Source organism: Medicago truncatula, chromosome 3, assembly GCF_003473485.1.
Source record: "Medicago truncatula cultivar Jemalong A17 chromosome 3, MtrunA17r5.0-ANR, whole genome shotgun sequence".
Lineage (NCBI taxonomy): Eukaryota > Viridiplantae > Streptophyta > Magnoliopsida > Fabales > Fabaceae > Medicago > Medicago truncatula.
This window is the reverse complement of record NC_053044.1, coordinates 57,938,201-57,958,498: the sequence shown is the minus strand read 5'-3', so window position 1 is coordinate 57,958,498 and position 20,298 is coordinate 57,938,201. Positions and strand designations below refer to the sequence as shown.

General features: G+C 33.6%; 1 protein-coding gene and 1 non-coding gene across 3 annotated transcripts; one reads left to right on the top strand and one right to left on the bottom strand.

Moving 5' to 3' along the window:
* Positions 1-391: 391 nt before the first annotated feature.
* LOC11433912 (probable LRR receptor-like serine/threonine-protein kinase At2g16250) lies at positions 392-6,313 on the top strand. 2 transcript variants are annotated; one of them, XM_003603876.4, is made up of 6 exons: positions 392-510; positions 782-878; positions 1,012-3,039; positions 3,657-3,785; positions 4,227-4,249; positions 5,108-6,313. In XM_003603876.4, exons 3-6 carry the CDS (start codon positions 1,103-1,105, stop codon positions 5,686-5,688), a joined length of 2,670 nt encoding a protein of 889 aa, XP_003603924.2. In that variant the 5' UTR covers positions 392-510; positions 782-878; positions 1,012-1,102; the 3' UTR covers positions 5,689-6,313. The 2 variants fall into 2 exon arrangements, with proteins under 2 accessions (XP_003603924.2, XP_024635734.1); XM_024779966.2 differs by lacking the exon at positions 392-510 and having other exon boundaries at positions 528-878.
* An 894-nt stretch (positions 6,314-7,207) lies between these two features.
* On the bottom strand, positions 7,208-7,279 carry TRNAQ-CUG (transfer RNA glutamine (anticodon CUG)). Its single transcript has one exon. It is a non-coding gene; the product is annotated as a tRNA-Gln (tRNA).
* Positions 7,280-20,298: the final 13,019 nt, after the last annotated feature.

Here is a 20,298-nt window from a genome sequence, read left to right as displayed (position 1 = left end):
CTTTACATTTTTCATATTTCTTAATAAATGCTGTTAGTGTAATTAATATGTCTATTTTATATGTTAATTTTACCAAATTATCATTTGTTTATATGTATATTAATTTTAACTTTTCATACTTTAAGACAAATTAGTAGTATTAATTATAGATATATTTAGAAAAAAAATAAATGAATGTAATAATCTGAAAATGGGTTTATATTTAGATATAAGTTTTTAGTTAAAATGATGCGTAAATATAGATCGAGACGGAATATTTTCTTAAACAATCTTACAAAATTTAAGTTGGTAAATAAACTCAAATAAGTTGTAGTAAAAAAAAAAAGGCACTTGGGTTAGAGTGTGGTGAAGTGGAGTAAAGTAGTGGTTGGTATAGACAATAAGAAGACATTAAAACATAAATCTCACAACTTAAAAGACACACAGTGATCGATCCACGAACGAGAACGAGAACGAGAAGAAGAAGAAGAAGTGCATGTGTCCACTTAGCTGTACTTGACGGAATTATCGGTAAATCCCCATTTTACCCCTCACTCACTCACTCACTCACTCACCACCCTCACACACAGTCATTGAGTTGAGAGAGGAACAAAGAACCAAACACAACACCACCACCACCATCCTTTTACTGTCTCTCTTCTTTTTCTCCCTCTGACGTACTTGTTTTTAACACCTCTCTCTCTCCATTTTTTATTTTTTTTCAACCCTTCATATTAATATTATATTTTCTACTTTTTTTTTTTAAATTTCTTTTTCTCCCTTTTCCCTCTGTCAACTCAAGAACAACAACAACAAGAAGAAGCATTCAGAAAGAGATAGAGTAGGTAGAAAGATTTCTCATTCAACGCAAAAATAAAAAATCAGCTCATGATTTTCAGGTTAGACTTTTTTTCCTTTCCCCTTCCTTTTTCCCCGTTTTTTTTTTTTTTTTTTTTTGATTATGTACACTAAAATGTTGAATGTAGAAATGTGTTCTTATGTATATTTCTGAATACTGAATTGTGATTACAGAGAAAAAAGACAGAGAGAGATTGATACTTGTTGGTGTCAATAGTAATGGTTGTTGGATCTTTGAGTCAAACTTGATTAATAATAATAAATAATGGTGGATCCAAGAGGGATATTCTGGTTTGCGTTATTGCTTTTATTTCTGCGTTTTCGTGGAACATTGGAACAGACTCAGCCATTAAGTTCACCTTTGGAACGAGAATCACTTCTTCAACTAAGAACTTCTTTGGGTTTAAGAAGCAAAGAATGGCCAAGAAAACCAGACCCTTGTTTAATCTGGATTGGTATTACATGTCAGAATGGTCGTGTTGTTGGGATCAACATCTCTGGTTTTCGAAGAACAAGAATTGGTAGAAGAAACCCTCAATTTTCTGTTGACGCTTTGGCTAATTTCACTCTATTACAGTCATTTAATGCCTCTGGTTTTTATCTTCCCGGTTCTATTCCTGATTTGTTTGGTGTTAGTCTCCGTTCGCTTCGCGTGCTTGATCTTCGTTCTTGTTCCATATTCGATGTCATTCCTAACACTATTGGGAACTTGACTAGTCTTACTGGTCTTTATCTTTCTGATAATAATCTTACTGGGAATGCTCCTGATAGTTTAGGTCAACTCTCGGCTCTTTCGGTTCTTGATCTTTCGGGGAATTCCCTTACTGGCAATATACCGGAATCTTTTGGCTCTCTTGCAAATCTTTCTTCCCTTGACTTGTCTGGCAATTTTTTTTCTGGGTCTATTCCTTTGGGTATAGGGACTCTTTCTAGGTTACAACACTTGAACCTTTCGGGTAATGGCTTAAATTCTTTGCCTGCACAATTGGGTGGTCTTACTAGCTTGGTTGACCTTGATCTTAGTGAGAATTCTTTCTCCGGCGGGGTTCTTCCTGATTTGAGAGGGTTGAGAAACTTGCGGAGAATGTTACTTGGAAACAGCATGCTTAATGGACCATTGCCGGCGGACTTTTTTACTGTTTCATTGCAGTTGCAGACCGTAGTTCTGAGGAAAAACAATTTTACTGGTTCTTTGCCTGTTGAAATGTGGTCTCTGCCGAGGTTGACGTTCGTTGATGTGTCTTCCAATAGTTTCACTGGTATGCTTCCCAGTTCTAGTTCCTCTGCCGGTTCTACGGTTGCGGTGCTCAATATATCTCATAACTTGTTTTATGGAAATCTCACACCTGTGCTCAGAAGGTTCTCTTTTGTCGATCTTGCAAACAATTATTATGAGGGTAAGGTTTTGGATTTCATGCATAACGTATCAATAGATAGTAATTGCCTTCAGAACGCGACAAATCAGAAGTCAACGGTGGAATGTGCATCATTTTATGCGGAGAGGGGACTCAGTTTTGATAATTTTGGACAACCGAATACGACAAAAGCCACCGAAGGTTCTGGGAAGAGTAATAAAACTAAGATTATATTGGCGGCAGTCTTGGGTGGACTTGGTTTACTTGCAATTTTGGCGTTACTACTTGTACTGTTGATTCTGTGCACTCGTAAAAGGGGTAATTCAAGTCAAAGAGGAAACGGTGTGGGCCCTGCTCCTGCTGGAGGAAGTCCTCCGCCGCCTGGTGTATCGGTAAACCTTGCAAGTGTAGGTGACTCATTTACATATCATCAGTTGCTTCAGGCAACCGGAGATTTCAGTGATGCAAATCTCATAAAACATGGCCACACTGGGGATTTATTCAACGGTGTTTTGGAAAATGGGATCCCCGTCGTCATCAAAAGGATCGACATGCGATCTACAAAAAAGGATGCTTTTCTGTCTGAATTGGACTTTTTTAACAAGGTTTCTCATCAAAGATTTGTTCCCTTATTAGGTCATTGCTTAGAAAACGAAAACGAGAAGTTCCTGGTATATAAACTTATGCCAAAAGGGGACTTGTCTAATTGCTTATTCTTCAAAAACACCACAGCGGAAGATGGTACTTTGCAGTCGTTGGACTGGATAACTAGGTTAAAGATTGCTACTGGAGCAGCAGAGGCCGTATCATATCTTCATCATGAATGTATTCCACCTATTGTTCACAGGTATTTCTGGATTTCCCTTATTTATTCTTTTTTCTTTGTTTTTTTCCTTGTTTGTTTTCGACCAGCCATTCCATTTTGAGAACTGATGCAATACCTGATTTAATAAACTATGAATTCTCACTCAACATCATCCCTCGTTGCATCTTTACGAAGGATTCAACCCTTCCTGTTGGTCCTCTTTGTATCAAAACATATGTTTGTTGATGTCCATAGAAGTTTAAGATATGCTTACTAGGTTACTTTTCAATTATTGTTGTGACCAATTATAAAAGATACTGTCATACACGTTGGTATTTTTTTTTTATCTTCAAGGTGGCTGTGTATGCTTGGTATTTTTTTCTTTATCTTCAAGGTGGCTGTATAGTTGTCACTGGGTTTTGTTGTCATTATTTTGTGTGTAAAGTGTAAACCATCTTTAAGATGCTACTCTATAGAGTTGAAAAAAGAAAAAGGTTCGGAACAAGTTCAACTTCTGAATATTTGTTTTTAATTAATTTAATTGACTGAGCCATCTCAAGTGTGCTTGGAATGGAGAAGTAACAAGTTTACATGATATAATCTAAGTTCAAGCTTAATAGAATGCTAGTGGTGATAACCTTATCTTCTAATTATTGTAGAGATATTCAAGCGAGCAGTATACTTCTCGATGACAGATATGAAGTTCGGTTAGGGAGTCTAAGCGAAGCCAGTGGTCAAGAAGGTGATATCCATCAAAGTAAAATCACCCGGTTTCTGCGATTGCCTCAGTAAGTACTACACTCCACTAAAATTGTATTTAAAGTAACTGAATGGTTATTCATTGTGCATTGACCACATTGTGCTTTGTGGGACTTAATCATTTAGACCGTTTTTGGGGAAAATGCCTATGATTTGAAATATACCCTGCTTTAAGAATTATTTATATATTTTAGAAATGTCATTTTGTCTGTTTGTATATGTATGTGTTTTAAATAACAGATGCTGCTCATTCGGTTTTTGTAATCACTGCTCATTGACCTTTCTGGGCTTTGCAATGCTGGATTCTTTTCTTACCTTACTTTTTATTTCACATTTTCTTCCATTATCTCATTGCTTTGTGGTTCAGCTGCATTATGAGTTTGACTAGTTTCAATGTCATCTTTGCAAATTTATATTGTTTGCTATAAAAAAGATGTATCTAATTTCTCATTTCCATTTTTAATGTGTAGGTCCTCTGAACAAGGCGCATCTGGTAAGTAGAAACTCAATTTCTGTTTTCAAAAGTTGTATGTATGTCTTGATTGCTTGTCTGTATCATACATAATGTATTTTGTGCATGCGTGTGTTTGCTTTCTTCTTTGGAAAAAATTGCTCCCTCCCCCAAAAGTCGTGTCAGTAAGATTTACAAGCTATTTTTAAAAGAAAATAAGCTTATCCACACTTTAAAAATTTACACACAGTTTTCCCATGTTTGTTATATGGTTGCAAAATTTATTCCTTGGCATAAAAGGTTCCCCGGAACAAAATGATTTCCACGTGGGAGGGATTGGGAAATGGATTCCGATGAGATGTGAACAAATTCTGTTCGTAACTTTCTTTTTTTTAATTCCTATAACTGCCTCTACGCCAGTGTTGTCAAATATCGGCCGTGGCGGATTTTTTTATAAGCTTTTCTCAATGGTCCGCCACCCGCAATCGATAACATTGCTCTACACCCCACTTCTATGAAAGACTATTGGGATTTGGGAGTGTCATATAAATGGCTAAACATTATATAAAAAGTACCTGGGGATAACATTCCCATCATTAAATTTGTGGAATAGTTATTTCTGGAAATTAATTTTGATGACTTGAAACAAATACCTCGTTGCTAGTTTTGGCTTGCAGGATATAGTATTTTTATGAATTAGTTTGTATTAAATGTTGATTGATCTAGTGGTTTATTTTATATGCTTGTGGTAATTGTATTTTCTGCTTTTCTGACTTGAGGTAAGGCAGAGACATTTATGTTGAGCTAAGCAGAATAGTCATTCAATCTATTAAGCAGAATAGTCATTCAATCTATTACTATTATTTTGACACAAATTTTGTGTACTGTCCGTGGAAACAGGTTCATCAACGTCAGTTTGTGCCTACGACGTTTATTGCTTTGGGAAAGTGTTACTTGAACTGGTGACTGGTAAGCTTGGAATTAGTGCTTCCAGTGAGGGTGTATTAAGGGAATGGCTTGATCAAATTCTGCCTTGCATTAACATGTATGACAAGGAGCTCGTGACGAAAATCGTTGACCCATCTCTTGTTGTGGATGAGGATTTCTTAGAGGAAGTGTGGGCAATAGCCATTGTTGCCAGGTCATGCCTAAACCCAAAACCTTCAAGACGACCACCGATGAGATATGTTCTCAAGGCTTTGGAAAATCCTTTAAAAGTTGTAAGAGAAGAAAGTTCGAGTTCTGCGCGGCTGAAAGCAACCTCTTCCAGAGGCTCTTGGAATGCTACTTTGTTTGGTAGTTGGCGTCAGAGTTCGTCTGATGTAGCCGTAATCCCTGCAGCTTCTGGTACAAAATTAGAAGGAGCCAGTAGTTTGAAGCTTTCAGCAACTAGTAGTTCATCGTCGCGGAGACGTCATTCAAATGAGATATGCCCTGAGCCATCATTTGGCTTACCTGATGTAGAGAGGGTGGACCCCTGAAGGAATAGAGGCTGAAGTTTTAAACTTTTTTCTTCTTTAGTTCATTAATACCCTTGTGCTCTTATTGGTTTCTGGGCATTTCTTAGGGTATTTTTGGAACTAAAAAGTGCTCATTGCACATTTCAGCAGACAAATTGGCAGTAAATTCCTTGAACTCATGATAATACCTTTCAAAGGGGAATATTGTTTTCGTTTTCAGTGGTCTTGGACAAACTTGTGGAGATAGATGTAGAGTGGAGAGAAAGACCAATTGACAACTGCTGTGGTAGATATGGATGATACTTCTTTGACTGCTTGTTTTGGAAAGAGACAAGCTCCATTTTTTTCACCTGTAATTGAATTTTTTTACCCCTTGTCCCAAGTCTTTTAGTGGTTGTACATTTTGAATCCAGCACTTCTAAAGTGAGCAGATAGTAAAGTAAGTGATCTCAACCATTAATGAGAAAATTAAGGGTTGATAATTCAACATACTCATGATTTGTCATGTATGTACATTTGATATTAACCATTGGTTTATTTATCAATAGTTGATATTACTTACTTTATTATACTTTAAAGTGACTTACTCATTTTAAAGAAATAGATTCTTAAATTTTAATGTGTAAGATATTATTCTTCATTCAAATCATAATTGATGATAATTTTTTGGGAAAAAGGGACAACATCAGAATTATAGAGGATGAAAGAGAAAACTGGTTTTACTATCTCTTAATTGGTTTTGGAAACGTCTTTAAGCGTCTGTTTAGTTGCACATTGCACACTCGAAATGCACGTCAATCTGTTCTGTTGCGATTTTTTAGAAGCTACAAAACCAAAGCTTGTGCGCTGTGGAAAATTCCTGCAATTTTGGATTCAACATTATAAATCTACACTGCCAGCCTATGATAATTTTTTTTTTAAACATATGAACAACCTTTTTTGTTTGTCTCCGCACAAACTCAACACTAGAGTTTATATGACAATGAGAAAATATGGATTTACAATGAGCTATAATGAAACGAAATTCAATAATGCCGTATTTTGACATATGAAAATTGTCCACCATCTTCTTTGAGTCTAATTCTAAATCAACAGGTCCCAAATTAAACTCATGTATCCAATTGAGAGCTGAAAGTAAGCCAAGTCTCAAGTGCTTAAGCAATTTGAACATTGTAAGAAATCTTTACATTAATACTATTCAAATTAAACTATGTTTTAAAAATAGTTTAAATTCAACATTATATCAATATGCAAAAACAACATACAACATACACTTGGTTTTATCAGAAAAAAACAAAAATACTTTTATGGTTGATATGAAAAATATAAAAGGAGGGACGTTTAAATTATATGACTCGCATAGTTTAAATTCAACATTATATCAATATGCAAAATCATATTTAAAAAAAAAAAATCAATATGCAAAAACAACATACACTTGGCTTTATCAGAAAAGAAAAAAAAAATATGGTTGATATGAATGATATGGGAAATACAAAAGGAGAGGCCTTTCAATTAACTGATATGAAAAGAACAAAAAAGGTCCCACCGAGACTTGAACTCGGGTTACTGGATTCAGAGTCCAATGTCCTAACCGCTAGACCATGGGACCTTGACGTTGGAAATGCTTCAGATTCATCACTTTATTATCTAGAAATAACATAATTTAACAAACACCTTCAAAAATAAAAGAAAAACCATATTATTAACAAATGCCACTTTTTTGTGTATAAAACGAACTCTTCTTCAAAAAATGTGTATAAACTAAAAAACGTTTTTTAAAGCTAAATATGGCGTTAAATTCTTTATCTAATTATACCCTTCATTTTATAAAACTAAATACTATTCTTGATTACTTTATAAAAAAATATTAATCATTTACATATCTAATATCTAAATTCCGTTCCGAAGGAAGCTGGAGACATTATTTCTCAATGTAAAGGTCTCTTGTTTACAAATGCCGACTTTAAAGTGTCGTATATTAGGAGGCAAGTTAATAGAGTTGCTCATAGTATAGCTAGAGCTTCCTTATCTCATCCTAGCCCCCATCTTTTTTATAGTGTACCATCAACTTTGTACTCTTTGTTCTTGAATGAAATCCATTAATTTTGCCTTTGCTAAAAAAAAATACCGTTCTGAATGGACACAACAACATAACCGAAAAACAAAACAACCTTACACCAAAACGATGAACAAACTAAACATCATGCTAAGATAACAAGATCACAAAAGAAAACACTAAATATAAGTGAAAATAACTTATTTAAACAAAATGAATGAAAAAACGATCTAGAAGCACACTATTTGAATTAAAAAATTACACACGTGGCATCCTAGTCACTTAAGCGAGATGTCACATGTGTGTTGGTTGGATCAAAATTGGATAAGGGGTCAAAAGTGTAAAATATGGTAAACTTAAGAGACTGATTTGTTATTGTTTTTATAGGGGGTCAAAATCGCACGATTGTGAAACATAGGGGCTGATTTATAAGTTTTAACGAAAACTATATGTTCATAAACTACATTGATAAAATTATGAATAATACATAAAGCTTATTTATTTGTATAAATTGCTCACAAGGACCCCTTAAAAAATTTATTTAGTATTATATAAAAAGGTTCAAAGTTATTAAAAAAATTAGAGGTGTAGTAATAAATTCATTAGAGCGGCGTTCCAAGCAATATTTTCATCTGTCATGATTCATGAGCATGTTTCTTTTTCCTCCCTTGAGGATGAAATTGAAAATATTATGAACTCTTTTTAGTTGGGTTATAATGAGGTTTAAAGTGTCTTTGTGAGCTTAGCTTAGTTGGTTGGACAATGCATAAAACGGTTCGGGGTTTAAACCCTGACCACTACCAAATAATGAGGTTCAAAGCTATTTAAATGCTTTTTGGGATCATTTTGTCGGTGAATAAACAAGATCGTGGAATAAGATTTGAGAGTTTAAGTGCTTTGAATCTTGTGAACCCAACGTGTCGAGGAGTGAACTATCTCATAATTTATGGTTGAGTCTAACACAATCTTATAAAGTCGTCATGTGAAGTGAAAACCACTCCCACTTATAAACCCTTGTTCATGCCATATCATTTTTAATATGGGACTCCTAACATCCCCTACTCCATTATAGAACATCTAGAACGTGACCCGATACCAGAAATTTGATAACATGCAGTCCAACGAATCTTGAATACCCTCTCTTACCATCTTAAATTTTGTTGTTTGATCTAATACAAACTCACAAATATGACTTATGAGGTTTTGTTCAAACCATATAAGTTCAAATGTGAGACTCTTAATAGCAGTGGCGGTTCTAAGGTCTGGCGAGCCTGGACTCCTACCCAATTTTTTTTGCAATTTCTTACGTAAATTCCTTTGAATTTCTTATATAAACCCCTATAAATTGGACAATTTCTTTAGATTTTTGATTATTTGCTTACAATTTCTTATGTAAATCCCTATAAATGTGTTACAATTTTTTTTTTACCAGACTTTATAATAATCCTGGCTCCGCCACTACTTAATTGGTTATGTTATGACTATGAGACAGTGTTATCGTAGCCTACTGCCTTTGATCCAGATCAAGTTCCACACTTACTTGAACCAACAACAAAAACTTGGAAATGGAGCTTTGACAACATCTCTATTTTATCATGCTTCCGCTCATAAAATATTGTTGACTCTGTTATTTGACTTGGTTGTTGAGGATGATAGGATTTGGAAGGTAGAGAAGCATGGAAGATAAAAGAATCTGCTATGGAGGGTGTGCAAAAAGTGTCTTCTAAACTAGGTGGAGGCTGCAATTTCACTCTATGCATGTGTTGGAGAGGTTGGGTGGAAAATTTGCATTTTCTTTTTCATTGTCCCAACACAATGCGCGTTGTTGACAAATGAGTTCAACTCTCTTGACAAATAGTGGTGTTGTGGAAGCATTCATTCAATTCCGGCTATGCACAACAATGTCAATGATGTATTTCTTGAAATTCTATGGCGCATCGTGAAGACAACCTTTTTGTTGTTTGTTTGGTGATGATATAGAGTATTTCAAAGCAACGCAACAACATGGTTTGGAATAAGAAAGTAGATCAATGAGTTTGGAATCGAACCATGCAGGTTTTAGAAGGTTGACATTTTGTATTTATGTTTGGCCAAGACTTGGAAGTAACACGTAACATGTTAGGTACCAGAGTAACAAAATATTATCACGCAGCTAAAATAAGAGATGAGAAAAGAGGAACTGAACATACAATATTTACGTGGAAACCCCTCAACAAATAAGGGGAAAAAACCACGGGGCTAGAGTAGAGAACTTTCACTAAGTGGATGAAATTACAGGACCTCTCTCTAACTACAAGGAGAGTACAATTACCACTCTCTCTTATAAATAGGAGAATACAAACACTAACACTACCTAGGAGAAACCTCACAGGAGAAACTAATTTTTCTCTCTATATTTTTCCTCTCACTATTCTACTAAGAACAAGTAGTTGTTGTGTTACTTTGTTCTGTGATGGTGTTACTGATTTGGGATGATGAACAATGATTCACGGCTAGCTATTTATAGGAGCAAAATCCATTGCCTCAACAACTTGCATTTAAGGCACCATGGACTTTAGAACAACAACCAACCAATTTTGTTGACAATAGTGCACCGAAAAATTACTTTCAAAGACAAAGTCATATTATCCACATGTTTTTACTGCCATGCATGCTGTAAGAATTCAACAAAATGTGGCTTTACTTGTTCACACATGTTCACAATCTCCCACTTAAAGTCACTTTTGTGAGCATTCAAAGCCTCTCTACCTTGCCAACTTCAGTTGCTATGTTTCCAATAGGCCATACGAGGATCGACACCATATAAACTTGTCAGTGTTGATCGGCTTTGTCATTACATCTGCTAGGTTATCATTAGTGTGAATCTTCTGCATATCCACGCTTCCTTCCTCTACTACTTCTCGAATAAAATGATATTGAACGCCTATGTGTTTCGTCCTTGAATGAAAAGTTGAATTCCTTGCAATGTGCAATGCACTCTGACTGTCACAATACACAATAATTTGTTCCTGCTTGTGCCCGAGTTCCTCCATTAACCTTTGCATCCAAATAGCTTCCTTGCATGCTTGGGTAGCTGCCATGTACTCAGCTTCTGTCGTTGACAGAGCTACAACAGTTTGTAACTTGGACAACCAACTTACTGCTCCTCCGGCAAGTGTGAACACATAACCAGTAGTAGATTTTCTTTTATCATGATCACCTGCAAAATCTGAATCAACATAACCCCTGACAGTTAACTCTGATCCTCCGAAACATACCGCAACACCTGAGGTTCCTTTAATGTACCTCATGATTCTCTTAACAACATTCCAATGCTCTTTACCCGGATCCGCCATAAACCGACTAACCACTCCCACTGCTTGTGCAATGTCTGGTCTTGTACATATCATGGCATACATAAGGCTTCCCACCGCCGATGCATACGGTACTCGAGACATTTCCATCCTCTCCGCTTCATTGCTAGGACTCATACCTGAGGATAATTTAAAATTCACAGGAAGTGGGGTAGAGATTGGCTTACAATCTTGCATGTTGAAGCGGCGCAAGACTTTCCTTAGATAATTCTTTTGAGAAAGCCAAATCTTCCTGTCTTTTCTGTCTCGGTGAATTTGCATCCCTAAAATCTTGTTTGCTGGTCCCAAGTCTTTCATATCGAACTCCCTAGCCAACTGTGCCTTCAATTCTTAGACCCGATCTTTGTTGGGGCCTACCACCAACATAACATAATAGTCAAGTAAGATGATTGATATAAATAAGATGGATTAAACAAAAAAAATGATTGATATAAATGTAACATTGATGCTATTGTTTTCTGGTTTCTACCCATCATAACAGGGTGAATATTGATGTGTGTAAGACGGTACATACTAGCCGAGTAATATCTGATGCTTCATTTTTTACTCATCATAATTGTGTGAATGTAACTCATGTGTTTGAGAGTTGGTAATGCAGTAGACATTTTTTTTTTGTTGCCAAAATTTAGTGGATCTCTCCACTGTGTACGGTTGATGAAGGTGATGCCTATGAGCTTCTACTTGCTTTAAAATGAGTTCATGATCTTCAATTGAAACGAGGATACACTCTTTTCATTTGAATTTTTTCTTCCATTTTTATCTTTGTATCAAATTAATTCTTTTAGTTTTTTAGTTTCAAATTCGTTCTTAATCACTTACTCTTAAAGCTTATTAGGTCTTGCTATCACTTAATCTAATTTTTTTCCCTCTAATTCTATTGCATTAATTGCTAATCACTTTAATCTTAAAAAAATTTCCCTCTTTCTATTTGTTAAATTTGAATTTCAAATTTTGCCTTGTCATTTGTTATTTTCCCTCTACTTTGTGTGCGTTAATTGAGGCTTGATTTTAGCACTATTAGTTGGCCCTTGAATTGTAAACCAAAGCAAAAATTCAGTCTCCATCTTTCTCTTTCTCTTTCTCTTCTCATGTCCTCTCCACTACTTAATAATTATCAGCTGTTTCCAATGCAAAACTATCAGCATACCTTACTTAATTATATAACCACGTTCCAAAAAAATCTGAAACTGTACTCTTCCATTTCTCTTCTTATCAGTTTGTGTTCTTTTATTTCTTCAACTTGCAAATGTCTGGATGCAACATTCAAACCTTGCTGGCCTACCACTCCCTGACTGGTGTGTATCTCCCGCGTATTTTTTTTGCAAACTTCTGGTTTTGCTTCGTTCATAACTAATTCCTATTTATAGTGCTCTCTTTGCCGGCTACTGGTGTTGTTTCAGTTTTTTTTTTTTTTTTTCGTTTTGTTTCTGCATGCAAGTCGGTTGTGATTGGCAGTTGGTTTTTGCCTTCTGTCAATAGGATCTGAAAGTTGCAGCTGTGTTTTTTTGGTTGTTATTGTCGTGCGCATGGGGCAGGGGTATGCTTTTGTTTGGTGTAAAGGGACCAGGACCAGCTGCTGTAATTGTTATTCTCTTATAGCTAGGTTGGCCTTTTCTTATTGTATACCTCAGCCTCATCTTTTGTGTGAGGTGGTTGCTGTCTGTTTTTGGGCGGCTCCTTGAGGTTAACAGTTTCCAATGCATATCTCTCCACCCTCATATATTTCATCTATAAAGACATGCCAAATAAACAGGAACTGTACTCATCCTTTTTGTTTCCTTTGTTATTCCATTCTGGAAATGTTCACACATAACATTGAAACATTGCTATCGTATCACTGCTTGACTGGTATACATCTCATATTTTCTTTGCTCCAAATACATCTATGTAATAGCAAGACCTTAGTAACTTTTCTGCTTTTGTTGTTTTAATAGGTCCTTTGATAAATAATTCGGATGAAGTACATGTCATACATAACAAAGGAGGTGTTAAGAGGTCTTCTACCACCAAGCCAACAAAATTGGTTCGCGTGAAGGTCGAACAAATCATGATTACATGAAGTAAAGTCTGCTACTAATTAGTAGCAGACTTTACTTGCTTTCATCAATTATCTTCACACATAGGAATTGGTTTTGAAATTGCGGTAACCACATAATCGGTAAATATAGATATTTAGATACTAATCATTTTTTAAACGACTTTCCAATATTTGTTCATTCATGGTAGTTACAATCATCCAGTTTTGTAAGTTACAATTATAGTGAAATTGTATATTCACAAATTATAGCAATTAGGAATATAAATTTTTCTAGTAACAACTTATAATTATACAAGTGCAGTACAATTTTGAGAATGACAAATTATTGCTATATATACAATATTGTTCTAACTGTATTGGAATCAAATTATATTCCTCATATTTTAAACCTGATCACGCCGATGCATACTGAGGTTGTGTACACATTTAGTAAAAGTATTCAACTAACTTTGCCATAAACCAGTTTTAATTTTGTTTCCATTTCAAATTTTATCCAAAAATAGTGTAAGCTATATAACTATTTATGCAAATTTGATGTATTGAAAAAAAAATTAAATAGAAGTTACAAATGTTGTTGTACTCAAAAAAACTAATTATTTTACGGTTCTATTCATTTCCATTAAATCTCTTGCTTTCTTTATGTCCTAACTTCTTTTTGTATAAAATAGCATTCTTTACGTCCTAACTTCTTTTTGTATAAAATAATTTTCACAATCTTTATGTAATCTTTCGTATTCCAAGGTCAGTAGCAAACACGTTTTTTTTGTGGTGTGTCATCAATGTATGACTTTTCATGTTCTATTTGCCACTAAGGGTTTGTTTGGGAAACCCTAAAAAAGAGCTTTTAGCTTATAGCTTATAAGCTCGTTTGACAAAAAAAGTTTTGTTTGGTAACATTTTTTCACCATGAGCTTATAGCTTATTTCACGAGCTTATAAGCTATTTTTCAGAAGTTATTCCAAGTAGCGTTTGAGCTTATAATTTCTCACTTTTTCTTCCAATTTTACCCTTATTATTTCATTTAAATTGTATTTTTATCCATTATAATTTTTATAATAAGCTACGTAATAAAGACTACTATCCCTTTATTCCAATTTTTGTATATATATCAGCTGGCCTTTTTTTTTAAAAAATATATACCTTCGTTTTTTTTTTTTTACGAAACAAAATACTATTATTCTATAAGTGTTACTTTTTTTTTTTTTTATGTAAGTGTTATTTTCTTTATTCTTTGTTATTCGTATTACTCTATTAGTGCTACCTTTTTTTTTGTTTTTGAGATAAATGTTATTTTCTTTATAAAGTGGAAACACTTAAATAATAATAAATATAAGATAAAATTTTTGTGAATAAAATTAGTTTCAAAATTACAAATACTTAAATTAATGATATAATTTTTATTATGAATTAAGAATACCCTTTATGTCATTTTACATTTATCAGCTAGTTGAACCGCTATTTTTACCAAACACTTCAGTTAGTTTATCAGCTAAAAGTTATAAGCTATCAGCTATCCGTTATTTTTACCAAACAGAGCCTAAAACACTATTGTGGATGAATTTTTCAAAAATTAATTTTCAATTTATTAAAGTTTCATAAAGAATATTGTCTGAAGCATTGCTCAATGAATTGAACGCATAGTTTGATGTCCTGTAGTTTTTAGTAGAAATCTTGAAGATGTACAGAAAAGCATGAAGTTATCCACCATGACCACACAAAGTAAAAATGGGCCACCAGAATCTCCAGGGTCTTGCATTCAACATTTAAGGAGTCCACTTTCAGATATAACCAATCGTAAGTTTAACTGCTAATATATTACGTGCTTTTTTTTTTTTTGTTTTTTTGTTGAAAAGTTGTTGTCTAGCTCAAGTGTAAAACAACAATTATATGTTGCTGTCTCCATAGAAGTTGAAGATACTGATAACTGATGAAGACGGCGAAGATACAAATGAGACATTTAATGTCGTATACGACGAAGATACAAATGAGACATTATATGTTGTTAGCTCAAGTGTAAAACAATAATTAGTAAAAGGCTAAAGTGCACTTTTCCCCCCTTAACTTTCAAAAACTTGCAATTTTGACCCCTTAAGTACAAAAACTACAATTTTGGCCCCCTAAGATTTAGCCCCTTTGCAACTTTGATCCTTTTTGTCAATTTTGACCGGTCAATGCCTACGTGGCATGCCACGTGTGTAATTAATGAATTAAAAAATAAAAAAAACAATATAATCATTTTTTAAATTAAATAAATGAAAAATGAAATTAAAAAATTAAAAGAATCAGGAAAATACATTAAAAATCCTTGGGCTTCTTTTCTCGCTAGATTTGTTGAGATCAGTCACATTCCTCAAGTTTGGTAGAATGAATTCAGGGACAAAAAAAAACTATACCCTCATTTCTAGTGGTTGTTTTCTTTATGGACTTTATTTTGTCTTGATACAGCTTTTTAAGGCCCTCTTCGTCGGTGGTTGACATCTTATATATCCAAGTTGAAAAGAATCTGTGCTTGTTAATAAAAATAAATCATGATAACGCCTCAACAATTCAAGATCCATGGGCAGATTATTGCAGTGGCAGGAGTTTACTGTCTATAGTTTGGACATGTTTGGGTTCTAACAATATCACTCTTATAACTTGTCTAATTACAGGAACATTAATTTCATTTCAGAGTGTGGAGGTAGACATGGAGATCAGAGATTGGCGTGGAGTCGACGGAGATGGAGGAGGGAGATTCCAGCGGGGTGATGGTGTCGGGGAAGAGACGGAGGATGACGTCTGCGGTGGAGGCATTGTTGAATAAGAAGGAGGTGTCACCGGCGGTGGTGGTCGGAGAGTGACGGTGGGTGTTTTGAGAGGAAGAGATGAAGAAGAAGAAGAAATAAAAAATTGAGGGATTTTAATTTTAATTTTTTTTCCTGATTTTTTTAATTTTTTAATTACATTTTTAATTTATTTAATTTAAAAAATGATTATATGGATTTTTTTATTTTTTTAATTCATTAATTACACACGTGGCATGCCACGTATGCTTTGACCAGTCAAAATTGGCAAAAAGGATCAAAGTTGCAAATGAGCTAAATCTTAGGGGATCAAAATTGTAGTTTTTGTATTTAGGGGGTTAAAATTGCAAGTTTTTGAAAGTTAAGGGTGGAAAAGTGCACTTTAGCCTTAGTAAAAATGAACAAGCTAACCCTTAATTTTCTTTTATAGTAAATTTATCCTTCAAAGTCATAAACATTCACGGTGTTTCTCGTTTTTTTACCCATCTTTGTTGCAAAGTGATTAAATGACTGTTTATCATTGGGGCGGAAAGCTCCAAAAAATATTTATGACATCAAACATGATTATTTACATACATATATTATAGGCTAAACTGCAGTTTTAACCCCTTAACTTTGACAATGGTGCGATTTTGGCCCCCTATTAAAAAAAATTAAATTTTAAACCCCTATGTTTTAGCCCCTTTGCAAAACAGACATTTTTGTCAATTTTGACCAGGTCAACGCGGAGGTGTCATGCCACATGTGTATTTTCCCATTTATTTTTATTCAAAAAGCCAATTGTGTAATGCTTGAAAAAAAAATGGCTTTTTGAATAACACCTTCTATATTTTTTTTTTCCAAGCATTACACAGTTGGCTTTTTGAATAAAAAAAATGAGAAAATACACATGTGGCATGACACCTCCGCGTTAACCTGGTCAAAATTGACCAAAAGGTCTGTTTTGCAAAGGGGTTTAAAATTTAATTTTTTTTTAATAGGGGGCCAAAATCACACCATTGTGAAAGTTAGGGGGTTAAAACTGCAGTTTAGCCTATATTATACAACTTAAAAGATTAGGTGGACACTTTTACGAACATAAATGATCAATTTAAAATAAAAATAAAAATAAGACTTATCTAATATATTTGGCTTGATAATAAATAGTATGTCTGAGCAAATAACAATAAATACCATCCTGAGAGCATAATTATCTCTTGAAGGATAAATTTGTAAAAAAAATAATTTCAAATATCAGTTCATTTTTATTGAACATCATAACAAAAGTCACAGATATTAAAGAAAAAGTTGTTGCTTTGATAAATTTATTCAAATATTCGTCGTTGTTACCCTTAAGTGTATATGTCATTCTAATAAATTATATTTTCTTTAATCATGTCATTTTACAATATCAACAAATCACTAATGCTTATTTTACTATTATGCCTCTTACTATTTATTAGTTTATCTTTTTCTAATTTTTTTAATATATGTTTTCCACACTATTAATAAAAGATACTCCTTTTTGTAAAATAATTCATAACTTCACTTTTCTATACAACATGAACTACATTTCTTAATTCACATAAAATTGTTTTTTTTAAGTCACACTAGCTTTTCGAAGTTGTCACCGAGAAGAATTGAACCTGATATTTTGAGAGGAGCACATTCCAAAGATCTGGGGACAACACCACCAAACCAACTTAAGACGTAAAATTGTTAAAGTGACATATAATTGAAAATACTAACCCAATCTCTTTCTCCCTTTTCTTCTTCTCAAACCTTAGCTATCACAATTTTTCTTTCTCTTTATCTACTGAGAGAGGTGATTTAAAGTTAATTCTAATCTAAAATCACCCTCTAAATTATTTATCTTTCTTTTTAGTTAAATCCTCATGGAGTATATTTAATTTAAGCATAGATATAGTAAATTCGATATCGAAGTAAATGGAAAAATTAAATTGAATTGGAAGTTGTACGGTACCATTGAAAGTACAATTAAATTCGAGACCTTAATATGGATATTTTGAAAGTACAATTAAAATGCGACTTCAATTTATCTGACAACAACATTCAATACCCAGTAGTAAGGTAGCTAGCAGCCCAAATATTTCACGTATTCCGAGTTTCCCATTAATATCTGAAATTTACTCCGACCCGCGTCGCCAGCAACAACTTTCCCAACCCGATGCTATCTCCATCACCACCAAAACTTTATGCAACAATTCAATACCTAACTTTTCTTGAGTAATGTTATTTGAAGAATAAAAAATTGGAAATATTAACGAGCGTCTCTAAAACATTTTTTTAAGAATTATAAATAATAAATATTTATAAAAATATATGTAATTAATTAAAATATTAACATTTTTAAAAAATAATTATTTAATTTAGAATGTTTAAACTATAAAGAGTATCTAAGGCACTCGTTACCAAAACTTATAAAAAAATTCACAATTTTAAGATAATATTTTTCTTTTGGAACAAAAACGATAAAGAGAATAAAGGACCTAAGAACAAGTCCTCTTGGGAGACCGACACTCATATTTTTACTCCACAAACTAAATCACTTACTCCCTTCGGTCCTATTTATAAGAAATTATTGACTTTTTTGATTCATTGCATAAATTGTGTATTTGATCTATATTCTAGACTAGATACATCAATTACTCAATGAATCTTAAAAGTCAAATTTTTCTTATAAATAGGATCGAAGGGAGTATTTTTTTAGGTTAAACTAAAACACTTATTAAACAACTGAATATTGGAAGTTGTGTAAGAGTACACTCTATTTTAAAATGAATATATTTAAAAATTTACACATATTAAAAATGCAATGATTAGAAAAAAGAGAATAAATTTTTACAAAATTATTCTCATTAACACATTTTTTTTAGTTCCTTGCTGTAATGTCACAAAAGTAGATAAAAGAAAGTTGTTATATTTGATTAAAATTTTGAATCAAATGCATCAACAATTTTTGACATATTTTTAGTGTGTAACAAACTCAAAGGTATATTTTTAAATGTTACCGGTAGCACTAATACAAGTAAGTTTTTCTTTCATTACAAGTAAGTTTTGGTAAGTGACATAGTCAGGGGCGGATCTCTATTGAGACCCCCAGGGGTGCTGTGGCACCCCCCAATAAAAAAAAATAAAAATTTGTATACTGAAAATTACTATAGTACCCTTGAATTTCCCTGATTGTTTTTGTCTGCTCTCTCTCGGTACCCCCTCTCCTCTCCATCCTCACATATCAAAACACCATTCTTCTCACCTCTCTAGTTGGTATATAGTATATTTTAAGCTTTAGTCTCGTGTTTGAGCTATTGCGGTGATATTTTTTGGATGAAATTGTATATAACTTTTATGAATTTCAATTATAATATTTAGTTCATATTTACCGCTCCCCCCAATATTTTCGGCAAGATCCGCCACTGGACATAGTGCACTAATTTTGCCACATTCTCACCACAATCCTACATAAATTCTACAATAAATAGACAGAATCCATGATTCAAAACTCAGTTTTATTTCTTGGCCATGGGCTGTAAATGTAAATCCGACACTGAAGCTGGAGTTTGAAACTAGATTAGTTGGTGAAACAAAATGCCAAGCAAGTATGCAGAATATAGCATGTCCTAACAAATCGTTTGGTGGCGAGTTACTTTGGATAATTACGTTCAGTCACTTGATACTTTGACAAACATATATAGAGCCAAGAGAGACCCTTTTCACCATATCAAAATGGATGAGTACGTTTCAACTTCCACAGGATATTAATTCACTGGGTTTTTAACACTTTTTTTTTATTTCCAATTCAACCCTTGGCATTATTATTGTATCATTTTATTGTTAATTAATTAATAGTATATGAATATGATGCTGTATTAAACACGCAATAATTTTATTAAGTAAACATTCTGCATTATTCTACAGCTGATTTTTTTTTTTTTAAGAAGCAAATAGAAAACTCTACCAGGTAAGGTACGTAATACACGTGATATTATTATTGACTCGAAAGAGACTACTACTATCATGTAAAAAATAGAAAGGGTCTCTATAACTAAAACTTAATCAGTTAATCCCTACGTTGAATCCACACTTCACATTAATGCATCTCTACCCATAGTGACCGAGCTTGCATTTCACCATTGGAAGAACCAACTAAAACAAAAGGAAATTGCTATGTATAAATAATGAAAGATTTTTCACAGATCCATAACAACAGCAACAAGTGTGATTTAATCACAGATCCTACGTGATTTTCTATAAATCTGGAATTAAAACGTGGACAAAATTATTTTGCCATGTCATGCTTCGCTGTACACATAGCAAGTCTCTCTCGAATTACTCATTCGCTTGATAATATAGCATCACTCAAAACAAAAATTATATGTAGTCAATTACTATGATCTA

Excerpts from the sequence above, each read along its gene's own strand:
- LOC11433912 (XM_003603876.4), top strand. The coding sequence starts at position 1,103 with ATGGTGGATCCAAGAGGGATATTCTGGTTTGCGTTATTGCTTTTATTT. Across the intron at positions 3,786-4,226 it reads CGGTTTCTGCGATTGCCTCA|GTCCTCTGAACAAGGCGCAT; the intron begins GTAAGTACTACA and ends TTTAATGTGTAG. Across the intron at positions 4,250-5,107 it reads CTCTGAACAAGGCGCATCTG|GTTCATCAACGTCAGTTTGT; the intron begins GTAAGTAGAAAC and ends CCGTGGAAACAG.